General features: G+C 32.0%; 3 protein-coding genes across 10 annotated transcripts; 1 reads left to right on the top strand and 2 right to left on the bottom strand.

Annotated features, from left to right (window-relative positions):
* Nucleotides 1-21: 21 nt before the first annotated feature.
* On the bottom strand, nt 22-3,536 carry Ucp4A (Uncoupling protein 4A). Of its 2 annotated transcripts, none has more exons than XM_070640698.1 (5): nt 2,834-3,536; nt 1,892-2,095; nt 1,587-1,797; nt 1,149-1,530; nt 22-1,088 (listed from the first exon to the last, which is right to left on the bottom strand). In XM_070640698.1, exons 1-5 carry the CDS (start codon nt 2,855-2,857, stop codon nt 914-916), a joined length of 996 nt encoding a protein of 331 aa, XP_070496799.1. In that variant the 5' UTR covers nt 2,858-3,536; the 3' UTR covers nt 22-913. The 2 variants fall into 2 exon arrangements, with proteins under 2 accessions (XP_070496799.1, XP_070496800.1); XM_070640699.1 differs by having other exon boundaries at nt 2,843-3,528.
* A 394-nt stretch (nt 3,537-3,930) lies between these two features.
* On the top strand, nt 3,931-11,284 carry LOC139090833 (ral GTPase-activating protein subunit beta). 7 transcript variants are annotated; one of them, XM_070640666.1, is made up of 13 exons: nt 3,932-4,264; nt 4,327-4,615; nt 5,388-5,417; nt 5,553-6,206; nt 6,288-6,578; nt 6,868-6,972; nt 7,042-7,182; nt 7,253-7,796; nt 7,856-8,061; nt 8,251-8,400; nt 8,604-8,744; nt 8,811-8,825; nt 8,903-11,284. In XM_070640666.1, exons 1-13 carry the CDS (start codon nt 4,145-4,147, stop codon nt 10,975-10,977), a joined length of 4,761 nt encoding a protein of 1,586 aa, XP_070496767.1. In that variant the 5' UTR covers nt 3,932-4,144; the 3' UTR covers nt 10,978-11,284. The 7 variants fall into 7 exon arrangements, with proteins under 7 accessions (XP_070496772.1, XP_070496767.1, XP_070496770.1 ...); XM_070640670.1 differs by having other exon boundaries at nt 3,933-4,264; nt 6,288-6,455; XM_070640671.1 differs by lacking the exon at nt 8,251-8,400 and having other exon boundaries at nt 3,931-4,264.
* LOC139090834 (putative uncharacterized protein DDB_G0282133) lies at nt 11,098-13,841 on the bottom strand. Its single transcript, XM_070640674.1, has 4 exons — nt 13,502-13,841; nt 12,624-13,436; nt 12,278-12,409; nt 11,098-12,220 (listed from the first exon to the last, which is right to left on the bottom strand). Exons 1-4 carry the CDS (start codon nt 13,758-13,760, stop codon nt 11,295-11,297), a joined length of 2,130 nt encoding a protein of 709 aa, XP_070496775.1. The 5' UTR covers nt 13,761-13,841; the 3' UTR covers nt 11,098-11,294.
* Between the last annotated feature and the right edge of the window lie 522 nt (nt 13,842-14,363).

Below are 14,363 nucleotides of genomic sequence, written 5' to 3'. Positions count from 1 at the left end.
GAAAATAAAAACAATCAGCTGTTGAGTTTCGTTTAATGTTTATTCTTAAATCAAACAATATTTTCATATTCTATAAGTCTAATCATTCCCTAAAATTTATGATTATTTCAGATACATCACAGTGATCTGCCAATTTTTGAGTTTTGAACTCTTAATTAAATTACAGATAGGTAGTTAGCTAAGCTCAACGGTTAAAACGCCTACATATGTTCCAAAAATTTTAATATTTTTTTTTTATTTTCATTAAGGAATGTTGCCAGCCAAAAAAGTTGATATGGCAAAAATATTTTTGTGCATCTAATAAGATTTATGCTATAATTAACTAACATTTCGTTGCTGTTTTCATAATCACGTCTTCGAGACTAACTTTAAAGTGTGTTTAAAAGGGGTAAATAAAAAATAAAAGTTCTAGTAAGTGACATCATTCAATAATAAATTGTGAATATGAAGAACAAACAGTCATATGAATGCAAGAAGAAATGGCACATGGAATCTTAAGGATGATAAAGAAATTTAGATGCGAGAAATAAGGATGGCAGTGACAATAATTGAGCAAATTTGAAAATAATTTTACCATTTTTTTTAGAAACTATAATTATATTGTCTTCAATTTGGTATTGTCCAGCAATAATTTCTATCATTTCCCATCCCCATATATTTTTCTTCATATAAAAGGTACTATAACAATCTACAACAACTAGCATTATTTGTGCTACATAAAATTCATTTTTACCACCTACAAAATATTTTGGAAGAAATAAAACAGAATAGACATAAGTAAAAGGATATGAAAAATTACACAAAAATTTAATTAATTTACAATCATCATGAAATTATTAAAATAATGATTAGGAACTACATAAAAGTCAAATGGAAAATTAAAAACTATGGTAGTACAAATGAACACTGATTCTTAATACCCTCCTGCTCCTAAAAAGATACGAATTTGTTCGAAACTAAGCCAAAACGTCAATGACCAAGGTGCCATTCTAATCCAACATGGTAGGAAGCCCTTATAAAGAGCATATAAACCTTCTTTCGAGACAGTTTTTTGGAAGCAATCAACTGATCCTTTGTATATCACGCCGCTAAAATTAAAGTAATGCATGATGTCAACTTAGTGTGAATATGGCTGATAAGATTCTTACCGTCCCAATTCATCTGTTGGTTGATTCATAACTCTGGTTTTTATCACATCAGCAGGTGTAGCTAAAATTGCAGCAACTAAGCCAGCACATATTGATGAAATAATATGGACAACATGGTCGTCAGGTAAGTGAAATGTTTGAATGATATATCTCTTGACACTATCGTAAGTTGTCAAATCTCCTAAATTGACTAATGCTGCTCTTTGGACATTTGGAATACTTCCTTTCCATAATCCTTTGATACCTCCACGTTTGACAATTTCTCTGAATGCATGAGCTGCACTATTGACACGAGGTTCTAAGCCCATTAAACGTCTTCTTCCTTCCATTTGAATTTGAACTTTTACTAAATCAGCAGGTGATGCTAAAAATTGGGCAAGAGCTGAAAAATTCAATGATTAGTAATTAATTGATCAACTTATATACGTGTATATTTACATCCTGCAGATACTCCAGCCATGGCAGACTTTCCTAGAGTCATTGACTCAGAATTGTGGACAAATTTCTTCCTCAAAAAATCGAATGTTCCAATTCGAACGCCTGAGTAGACCAAATGTCTGTATAGTGCAGGGCTCAATCCTTGAAATAATTTTAACATTCCTTCTTCTTTTACAATGCCAAGTGCTGTTGCCACCATTCCACGATAAGCCTTAAACAAATATATTAACGAATGTATTGATTGAATGCAAATAAGCAGTTTCGATGGTTTCTATAGCTCAACAAAATATTATAATGATGTTTACCATTGGTTTACCGGCCGCATTTGCTGCTTCACCCTGTATTTGAAGTCTTGTTTTAGTCAAATCTAATGGATATGTTGCTGTTTCTGCAACACATGCAGCAGCTACAGAAATCACATAAGTGCACCAAAATGAATCCGCATAATGAACAGGTCTAACGGGACGCATAGAGTCTGGTCGATGGTGTGGCAAATTTTCATTTTTTTCCTAGTAACAGAAAAAAAATGATAAAAAAAATGTGTTTTTGTTGAAAAACAAACATTTGTGTATAAATAGCAAATGTTGGAGGCACGTCGCGATCACAAGCCTTTAACTTGTATGTTAAAGCGAGATAGACAAAAAATCTTGTTTTTTTGCCTCCATAAACTGTACGTTTTGTCAATATATTTTTACTTGTCCTTGACTCTCAAGATAGTCTGACAGATTTCAAAAAAACACTTATATTCTGTTATCTCTAGATTACTTCCAAAATATCAACACGAAGTGTGCCTTATAGTTTTGTTGCTAGTCCTAAGTATTTTTGTTATTCTTACATTTTAATAAAAATCAATAATACGTGTTTGGCACGTAGACAATAAATGAAATAAATCTTGTCACACGATTAATTTTATGCACTTTGCGGTGTTCTGACTCGTTATTATCTAAAAATAATTTTCGGCAACTCAACAGTATCTAAAATTAATTCTGTTAATGCAAAAGCTTCCCTATACTAATTGTCATCTGCTGTCGCACGTTTCTAAACAAAACTAATTTATAAACTGAAGGCGAAAGTTATTTTGGTGCTAAAATGCATCCTTTCTACTTCCGTTGCACTTTAACAGTATGTGAAAAATATGCAAATATACTTGTCTGCGACATTGAATTTTGCACTTCCTAAACAATTCTATAATTAATGCACATGACTTTTGAATATATATTGCGAATATTGAACTTAAACTAACGAACCTGACTTACTTCCAATGAAGACATAATTTATGTGCGTAATAATTGAATACTTTGTGATAATAGACGTTGAATTGGAAGATTTACACAATTTATTTGGATGTTTATGTAGAACTTTTTGGACTTTGAACTTCTAACATGCAACCAAGGTAATTTAACAAACAAAGATAAATCAATGTTCCTTTTATAAGTACGTCGTTTGATTAAAATTGAGTATTATCAGCTTGCAAATCTATTGTTTTACTTAATATGCTGATTACGATTTAAAATTTGCTTTGATTAAAACTTTTGACTAGTAATTTTAATTTTTGGAGATAATATCACTTTATTGTTTTGGAAACCGACAAATTCAGGCTGACTGAATATAAAAACAATTTAATTAACACTTCTTTTATATTATTTAGGAACTTAAAAGATGAATTACATCACTTGAACTAGAAAATTTTAAAAATGATATTTCACTGCACTTTAATTAAAATTGTCTAGATATACTCTTTCGTAGAGTTATAATGACTGTAAATTTGCTACTACAAATAAGTTCTATCATTGTTTGTTATTCCTTTTATTAATATCCTAAAAAAATCCAAAATATTTATTTTCGTTCTTTACTCGGTGAAATTTCACATCGGAATGATATTCTCTTGAGCATAAATACAGCTCAAGTTTTGTGGCTATAGTTTTTTACGTGTTTTATACAATTTTTGCACATTGTCCAAGTGCTTTTAAAGGCTGATCTGCTTAAATACACTAAAGCTTTTCTTCTTACAGTGAATTTTTACTTGTATAATGTAAATATTTTGAAATTTTACACGCGTTTACGAGAAACAGCTGTAGCTACTAATACATTTATGTTTGAAGGGTTCGACAGTTGCATTTTAATAACAATCACGTTTTACGAAGGAATTAAGTCATGACAAATGTTTACTTTAATTAAATTTAAATTAATTTATTTCATATGTAAATTTTACATATCAACTGTCTGAAAAAATTTAAAATTTATACTGTTTTTATGTGTCAAAATTTTGACCAGTATCGGCATGTTAAATTTGTATTTTATATCGAACCCTGCTCTTTGTAGCTAACACACATAAATAATTTAATTTTGGAAAATAATTTTAGAAAAACTTGAATTTATTTATTTTTTGGGTGTTTAATTTGATTATAAGGACATAAACATGCTCGGAAACATGTTTTTCATAGTGTTAAGTTAAAATAAAGTATTATATTGCAAAAAATTGAGCTAAAATTTGAGAAATACAAAATTAACTGTAAATCTGTCCAAGTCATCGAAAAAGTTTTATAAAAATCTCAAAAATGTACACGGAATGGACTTCTTTAACAAATCAAATCACATCTAACGTTAATGGATCACAATCACAATCAACTTTAAATAAATTTAGTCCATTAATATCTCGAGATGTTACCTTTGCCTTAGTAATGACTTACTTCATATTATGAGATACAGAAGAGAAAATTTACAGTTGATTTCATTTTAGGTGAAACAGTTAGCTGGAACTCTTGGAATATCTGGACCAGCAGAACCGTCAAAGCTTTCAACAGACCAAGATGTCTCATTTTGTATGGATGTTATATGCTTTGGCCTTTCACTCCCACTCACAGATCATGAAATAATTAAGGATTGCGTAAATCTTTATTGCGAGTGGCTTAGTGTCACAACATCTCCTAAAATTTCAGTTCCAAAGCCTATTTTAGATGATCCAAATATTTACACGCGTAAAATTATTGGTCATCTTCATAATTTATTTGTTCCGAGACACGGTGAAGGTATGAAGTAGATCGACGCATTTATGAAATATTTTTTTCACCAAAACTCACAAATGTTGCACGTTTGAAGTGTGTTTATTGTTTTGTTTTTATTACATTTTGGGTCGTTCACTTATGACATTCAAGATAGGGATTAAGGAAGAAGTCAAGATATATAGATGCTCTAATAAAATGAGTGTTAAATTTACTAACACCATCACAAAATTTTACGAAGAAATTCAGTAATTTTGGGATAGGTTTAGTTTTATGGGAGAAAGTAAACTCAAGTATACGAAATTGTGCACACTAACACAATCAATTAAATTCGTAAAATTGAATTTTTGAGTTATTACACAGGTATCAATAGATACACTATAGCTTTTAAAACTTTAGCCAGCTAGATTAGTAAGTATTTATACATTATAAGTGCTTTTGTTCTTAACAAAAAGCTCTCGAAAGTAGAAAATCAAATTTTGACAATTTTCTTTCATAGTGTTAGTGTTGACAAGAAATTAAAATTTTGACAGTTAAAAACTGCAATAATTTTGTATGAGAACATCAATATATCTTGATAGAGGAAATAGGAGGAAGACAAAAGAATTTCGGATGTCATAAGTGAACGACTCATTATTATTTTTAATTAATCTAATTGTGTTTTCTTTTTTTCTATAATTCACTTACAATACTATCACCAACCACTACACAAATCCACAAAATGATAACTTCACCATCCAAATAATGTGTACATAAATGTTGTTTCTTAATCCAAAATATGTTTCTCTTGTATATTTAGTCGTGCCATTCCTTTATCAGGAGAACCTAGGTACATGAATAATTTATAAATATGCATTTTTATTCTTTATTCCATAATTAATTATTAATTTGTACTAATTTTTATATAACATTAGCCAAGCATTACATAGTCTCCATACTTACAACTGTTTTGTATGCATTTCAGGAACTGATGTTATTAATAGACAAGCAGTTCTTTGTCATCGTGTGTTAAGAACAATTCAAAACATTGCACAGCATTCATCAATTTTGACTCGTGAAACGTGGGAGTCAATTTTATTGTTCTTATTAGCAATCAATCAGTTACTGTTATCTCACCCTACGTGTGATGTAGGTGATCAATTATGTGAACGAGTATTAAGTGTTTTGTTTGAGGTCTGGATAATATCTTGTGTCAAATGCTTCCCATCACCATCGCTATGGAAAACTTTTCAAGAATCATGTTCAAATTGGCGACATCGAATGGCTTTGGTTGAGCAGTGGAATCGAGTAAATTTGGCATTAACTGCTCGTTTACTTGAGTTTATGTATGGACCATCATTTCCAGAATTGAAAATTCCGGATGAAGATAGTCAATTGATTCCATTGGAAATGACCAATGATTGTGTTGCACAATCTTGGTACAGATTTCTTAGAATTATGGGATCTCCAACTGCTCTCTGCTGTCCTCAAGTTATAAGTCACACACCAGCATTTATGCAACATGTTTTGTTGCGTGAAGATTCAATTGAGCCACATCAACATGCTTGTTTGTTGTTGCTTCCTCAAATTTTTTTGAAAGCAATGAAAGGCATTTCAAGTCAAGTTGATGCCTTTTTAGGTAAGTCACTAAAATTTGTTCATCTATAAATTCTCACTTATAAAAATCCATATGTAATTAAAATTTATTGATAATGTACAGGTATATTTTTGCCCTTTACATGGGAAGAAGGAGTCATAATAGACAATACCATCAGCACAATTAACCAATCTAACACAACACCAGGTTCACATCAGCGCACCGCATCAGTAAAAAGTGGCGCTGATCAAAATGCTGCTAACAGTAGTAATGCAGCTGGTGAAGGGAGTAGTAAGAATCTTGGTGCAGGATTAATGGTCACATCTGATCATCCGCACACTTCTCCGACTCCGCCTCTTCAAAGGCGTCTAGCGAAAAGTTTCTCAGTTGCTCCATCACATTCACAATCAAAGGGTTTTTATCCACAAATTCTAATAATAATATTTTCCTTTAGTTATTCCTGCACTTTATATATTTATGTAGTTGCTACTGTTGATTCTATTAGTTTCAGTGCTTTTTGGATAAAAATTCTTTATTTTCTTTCGGACAACCATACTTAAACAAAATTTATATTTTCGCTAATGTGATTAACACTTCATTTCTTTTTTGCTAACATTATTTTTTACGCCCAATTTGATGTTGTTTATATCTAACATGTTCTCTTTTTTTGTGTTATCTTATTTTGCTTCTGGTGTAAAATCAGGGCTTTCAAAAGGTTCTTTGATAAGTTTAACGAGTAGTCGATCAACTAGCATAAATACCGTAATGGCAACTAATTCGGGGCCTACATCCAATACGTCTATTACATGTAAATATTTTCATTGTTCATGCATCTATTGTTTTGTTAAAATAACTGCGATTTATTTTATATGAATAGCAATTTTGTCGATTACAAATGAAAATCGTCAACCTTTAGCAGTAGCGAGGCCAAAGTGCAACAGTATTTTGCATTTGTTTGGAGAATGGCTGTTTGACGCAGCTCATATTGGCAGTGAAATGTGGCTTTTCTCGTTGAAAAGTAAATTATATAAAGATTGCTGAATTCTGATCACGTTTTAAATAAAATATATACATTTTTATTTTTGAAGAGCAAGCAAATGAAGCAAGTCGTAGACCAAGTTCAATGATAATTGACAACAAGCGTGGACTATCAACAATATCGCAACCAGCTTCATTAGAACCTACAGACATGCCTAATGGTTTAACTATTGATAAGTATGAAAGTGGTAAAGCGGAATCGATTGGTGCATTATGCAGAATATTTTGTGCTAAAAAGACTGGAGAGGAGATACTTCCGGTTTATCTTGCAAGATTTTATTTAGCTCTTCAACAAGGATTGAAAATAAGTGAAAAGAGTAAGGAGATTGAAGAAACATTGGCAAGTATATTGTTCAATTCTGCAGACCTATTTCGCTTGGATTTGGATGGAGTTCATGTATTGCTTCCGCATTACATTGCTGCACTTGAAGTTGTTCTACCTGAAAAAGATTTGAAAATTAAATCACATAACTTGGTGTTTAACAAAACAGAAGTCCGACGTGCTTCAATTCAAATTTTACTATCAATCTTGGCACTTCCACTACATTTTCAAAATCTTCCAATTAGAGATGTTGCTGGTGGATCGAATGATAAGTATGAATGATAATTAATGTTGGATATCCATTTTTGTTAAAATCGTATCTTTATTATAGAGTTACAACATTCGGTCAGTTAAAACCACGTTTAATTAACATCTTGATGAGTGGATTACAAGTTGAAACAGATTCACAAAACACTCATATGCTTCTTGGTGCTTTACTTCTTTGTGTACAAGATTCTGTTATTCACGAAGAGCTTGATGGTGCATCTTCAGATGTTCAGTCATCTTCTGCACCTGAGACTAATTTGTTAAGCTCAGGTACGTATTTAATTACATCATCATTTACTTCCTTTTAGTATTTTATTTGCTAGAATCATTTAATTTTTTACAAACCAAATTCTTTTCTCATTTTTTATTTCATAAATATTTTATATCATCAAATTATAAATTCTCGTCACAAAATGTATTCTCATCGGCATTAAAACATATAAAAAAATCATTCAACAGCTTGTTCAGAACGTAGTTCATATTCCATTGCTAGTAAGACATCAAATTCAAGCTATGGTGGAAATTCAAGTACGGCAACTTTAAGTAATGAGCCAACAAGCTTATTATCTGATGATATGATGCCAGAAGACTTTGAAAGTGGAGCATACGGTAAAGGATATAATTGATATAAATCGATGTTGTAGAATGAATTTATATTTAAGTCACACGAAACATTTTCACATGATGTCATCGAAAATTTAGCAATTAGAGATTTATAATTTATTGTTTGTACATTGCTTCTGTATTTTGCCTGTATACTTTACATCTTAAATTATTCATCATGTCTAATATTTGAATCTTCTGTCATATAGATAATGCCCATGCCTTATTTGTTAGAGCAACATACTTAAGCTGTCATCGATTAATTTCTTCATGGAAAACGGACTTAAATGTCTCATTAGCAGCACTTGAACTGTTATCTGGATTAGCAAGAATGCAAATTAAAGATTCAGGTAAATTTGAACTAATTTATTAATATTCAAGGTGCTTTATTTGTTGTTGTTTCCATTTACATGCAGCACGAAAGAAAACTGGTAGTTTATTTTTAACTTAAATAAATTTAAAAAAATTCCTTAATACATGCTTTAACTTAATGATCAAATTTTCACAGATGCACTTGAATGTAAACGCGCAGTAAAATGGATTTGCGACTATATTTGTTATCAATGTTCTCGTCCACCTCCGAGCCACAGTAAAGATTTGCATAGCACAATCGTAGCAGCTTTTCAATGTACTTCAATTTGGCTCATCCAGCATCCTTATCTGTTGCAAGATAGAGATAGCTTGACAAATGTTTTGGAAGTAATTGAGCTTGGCATTTCCGGTTCAAAAAGTGCTGGAAAGATTGATGAGCCAGTTAAATTAATGGACGAAAAGGAGTTAAAGCCAGTTTCAATACGAGTACGTGACGCAGCTGAAACATTATTGACAATTGTACTCGAACAAGTTGGGTATTTCCCAAATCCATGTGGAATACAATCAACATCATCATTACTAGACGAGTTTACGCTGATAAAGCATTGTAATAGTGGTGGAAATCAAGAGCATGCAATACAGAAGTTCCGCTATTTTGTTACAGAAAATTCTACAGTATTAGCAATTCTTGATGATCAAATCGGAAATTCCGAAGATTCTCAACCAACTGTCACATTATTATTAAGAACACCATTCGGCCGAAATGCCTGGACAGCTCAATTGCGTCATTTACCAAGAAGTAAATCAGGAACAAAATATCATGCCGTTAATCCTGGTCGTCCGATTGCAATGCATGATATGCCAATGAGGCATGAAATAGAACAAAAATATTTCCCTGACAGTGTCGAAAAAGTTTCTCCTTGTATTGCTGATTATTCGATTCCAACAATTGATCAAGTGATTCAAAAAGTCGGAAATGAATCAACAAAACAGTTCTCAAAATTATTAGAGGAACAGCTTGTACTTGAAAAGTTATCATGGGCTCAAACAGAATGCTCTGCCGATGGTTTAGGCCATGCTCAAGAAGCTGTTGCACCAGCAGTGTCACATGAATTTCAAGCTGCACGTCTTTTCTTGTCGCATTTTGGATTTTTGTCATTTGGTGAAAGTTCTCAAAAAAGTAAAGAGCCATCAATGCTCTCACCATCACTTATTGTTTTAGATTCTAAAAAGGGAGGCTTTGTTAATGATTTAGGAATTTTAGATAAAATGAGTCCTCGTACATGTGACACAGTTCATATTTTTTATGTGAAAGTAAGTCAAACGACTCATCATGAAATCATTGAAAACATGAATGAAGAAAACATGGGATCACTTGATAATAATTTTTGGCAAATGATACAATCACTGGGAAAGGTTGTAGAAGTTGATGAACATTGTGGTTGGACAGGATTCATAAATACTAGCTGGAAAATAAATAATTCGACAAATTTGAAGAAAAATCGAGGTGACTTTCGAGTTGGTGGTCTAAATTACAACGGAGAGAAACGAGTAATTTATTGGGCTGATGCTTCATCTGAAATCGCTTTTGTTGTTCCTAATCGTTGGAATCGTTTAGAAATAGATATTGGAGATGGATCATGTCTTTCTTCGACACAATCAGCGGATGTATGTTTTGAAAGAAGTGTAAGTGAACAACCGAAAAACGATAAAATGCTGTCTGCTCAAAATCCACGTGCATTTTCATTTGATGAAAGGAATCAAGGAACTAAAGCGAATGATCCTATTCCTCCTGCAAGAAGAAGAACTGGTGCTAAATTACCTTGTTGGAATCCATCTGCAAAAATATTGCTTGTTTGGCTTGAATCATTTGAAGATCATTTAACTTTCCCTGTCGATGATCTTTTGAATTATACTCGAATTGGTGAAGATGCTCATTATGGAAATTCTCAACAAGCTCGATCTAATGAATGCTATATAATTTTCATTCATCCGTTAAGCTCTGGATTATTGCGCATTAAATTACAAGCGCCACCTGGCAGAATGAATTTTGCAACTCCTTTAGTTGATGGAATGATTTCAAATAAGCGAATTATTGGTGCTTTAGTACGTCAAACTGCATATAATATGGCAAAAAGAAAGCGTTTAGATAGCGATTCCTATCAACCACCACATGTTAGGAGACGCCTTAAAGTTCAAGAAATGGTTCAAAAATATAAAATGGACTTGACTGAACCAGAACTCCTTACACATTTATTTTTAAATTCATAAAATTTACCAAACAGTAAACACTAAATTAATCATCAGCGTCGTTTTGTTGAAGTCACTTGATTCAACCTTGACCTCAAAAATGTAAACATTGACAACACTGATAATAATGACATCGGAGTATTTAAAATTTTATACTGATTTTATTAAATGCACATGTATTAAGTATTACAATTCACTCACCAAATTGCTTATCATGTTAAGCTACTAAATTTCTCTTGTTGTAGAGCGAATACTTTTAAATTTTTTATATTGCTCGAAAAAGAACTTACATTTTAATAAAATTAAATTTTTAACATCATATTCAAAATTGAGTATCTTTAGTTTGTGAATATTAGACGGTCATGGAAATTTTGATTCCTATCACCACCAAATCTATTGGTTGTTGATGTTGGAGTTCCTTTAACTCCATCATTATTACATCTTGATTTCGTGTTTGTATTACAATTTGAAATCATCTGATCTCTTTTATTTGAAAAATCATTGTTATTACGTGATGGAACTCCTTGTGATGGAACTTGATTATCATTTTCTGTTCTTGATGAAGCTAACATGTCGGTATTGAACACAGTATTAATATGATTTCTAAGACTTGGATTTAAAGGTTGTATTGAAGATTTTGGAGGTAAATAACCTGTTGAAGGCATTGTCAAAAGATCATGAGGAAAGACATTTTTCATTGCGTTTTTTACTTGAGGCATTAAGTCTTCTGGTGTATCAGAATCTTGATCAATGTCACCATATTCAAAATCATCTTCATTTCTATTGTCTGTTTCAAAAACATCCGTACTATCAGGAGTTGTAAGTGGTTCCAAAGGAAGTACATTTATAACAGTAGGTTGAGTAGTTGTTTGGATACTGGAGGTTCTAGTATGTTTGTAGAAACAATTGAGCGTGCTTTTATGTGGCTCAACTAATGCATTTCTACATTCAATGTCAGAACTGCTGATCAATGTTCCATTTGAGCACCAAACTTTCTCAAAGTTATAGTTATCATTATCACATTGAAGGGTTTGCCCTTCACATTCATCAATTAACCCTCCATGTGTCAAGCAAGAAAGTGTTATGTCACCATTATTACAATCATAGATCATTCCATCCAATTTAATTCGACTTTGTAGCAAATCAGTGGCATTACATGATAAAAGATGTTTGCCTTGTGGCACATCCAGTGGTAATAGTGTTGAAACTTTAAATGCATTCTTTGCTCCTAAAACGGCAGCTGCTGGTAATATACAATCCAATCCTATTTAATAGAAGAAAAATTAGATCATTTTTAATGTCCAACAGAAGTGGTACTTACCTGGAACTTTATTATCAAAATATGGAACTTTTGTAGTAGCAAGCCATTTCAATTCATCATCATTTGTCCATTGTCTTTGGTCATTATTTTCAAAAAGATTATTTGATGCAAAACCTTTATCCTTGTCTTTGTCTGAAAACCAATTATTATGACTTGTGAAATAACTACGCTATTACATTATTTATAATATAGAATCTTTACTTAGTAAGTTTAAAAAAATATTAAAATTTAAGTAAAATATAGAAATAAAATCAAGCTTCTTGTTGGCTGGATTCTACTTGGATTCATATTAATTTGTAATTGTAAGAAGATTAGTAATCTTGATTATTACTGAATGTTTTTTTACCTAAATTAGATCCAGAAAATCTGGTATTATTAACATTTGTTGTTTTTACTCCAGTCCCACGAATATCGACATCTGATGAATTATTCTCATTGGGCATAGTAAAATCTGGAGATTTTGGGAACTGATAGTCGACACCTTCGTCATTTTCATCTTCATCAACTAGTGAATTTGTAATTGTTATTCTAGTTGGCTTAATTGTTGTGTGTCTGATAGTTTTATCTTCAATTACTTCTGTAGTAGTTATTGGTCTCAAAGTAGTCTGAACCGTATTGGGCTTAGTATTAATAGGATCAGGACTTCGATTAATATTTCCTTCTGGAATACCTTGATGAATATTTGTTTGGGGAACGTGTCCAAGATTTGGCTTATTTTCTTCATTATTTGTATTAATAGTTGGGAATCCACCTTGATTTGAATTTGATGGTGGATAAGGAAGCTGTCCCTGATTAGGTGGTACATATCCATTTCCTTGATTAGGTGGCACGTATCCATTTCCTTGATTAGGTGGAACATATTCATTTCCTTGGTTATGTTGAGGATATCCATTTCCTTGATTGTTTGTGTTCATATGTGGGCCTGCTGGATAATTTGGATAAGGTTGGGGAAAATTGTTTTGAAATGGATACATATTTGGGAAGGTTGGAAAGGGAAATTGAGGAAAATAGTTTGGAAATAATAAGGGCATTGTCGGGAATAATGGATTGGGATTAAGTCCAGGATAATTGTTGTTATTGACCCATCCGATGCGATTATCTGGTGCATTTTGTGGATTTTGATTGCTGTCTAAATTACGATTCACTACGTTAACTCCACCTGAATTAATTTATATTTAAAAAAATTAGGGAAAACCCATAAAAAATATACGCAAAGGGAATTACCATAAGTTCGTGTCGGTTGATTAAAATTCCAACCGTATGTTTGATAAGGAACAGTCTGTGGACGATAGTGATTTTGTGTATTTACAAAATTATTTGCAGCTTCATTATAACGCGCTGTATCAGGGAAGTATCCACCATACGATTTAATATTTTGACCTGGTCCATAATTATGATTTTGCTGTTGCTGATAATCATGACACTTTGAAAAAGTCACAAAAAAAATCAACAACACGAGATTACACACAATCATTACTTTCATCACTTTTACTGTAACTGAATTATTTTGTTTTGTTCAGAACAAGTCTTACGATTCTGAAGTGAGAAATGAAACTAAAATACTTCTCAAAGAATCAATGTATAAAAGATTTATATATTGATTCTGCTCTCTCTTTTTTTTCATCATTTTTTGTTTATACTGTGCTTCCATATGTTTGTATTCTAACGTGATTATCAACATAAAAATTATACAAAAAATAAAGAGAGTCAACGAAGTTGGGTTTTTACAGACTCTTTCATTTCTTCCTAAAAAAGTAATAATTTTAAAGTATGAATAATGTTAAAAAAATGTATGTCGATCCCGAGCGACACATATGAAGAAGGCTCTCTCATGAAGCTCTTAAGTTTACCAAATGGAAATTGCCTTCATTTGGATGCCGTATGACATCCATTAAATCAGTGATGGGCAACCTGTGTGCCGAGCCATACTAGATTGTCGCCAAATTTACTTGGAAATGTTATGAACCGTATCTCGTGTGCGGTTTCGATCGAAGCTTACCACCAAGATGTGGCTCGAATAATAAAAGGTTTCTCGCAGTGGCATAGCTCCATGTTGAAGCCTTCTTCATTTGTGTTGCTCGGGTAA

The sequence above is a fragment of the Chironomus tepperi genome, unplaced genomic scaffold (assembly GCF_022539635.2).
Source record: "Chironomus tepperi strain 1889 unplaced genomic scaffold, CSIRO-AGI_Ctep_v1 contig_219, whole genome shotgun sequence".
Classification (NCBI taxonomy): Eukaryota; Metazoa; Arthropoda; class Insecta; order Diptera; family Chironomidae; genus Chironomus; species Chironomus tepperi.
The sequence above is the reverse complement of the archived record's forward strand: the minus strand, read 5'-3'. Positions and strand labels throughout refer to the sequence as shown.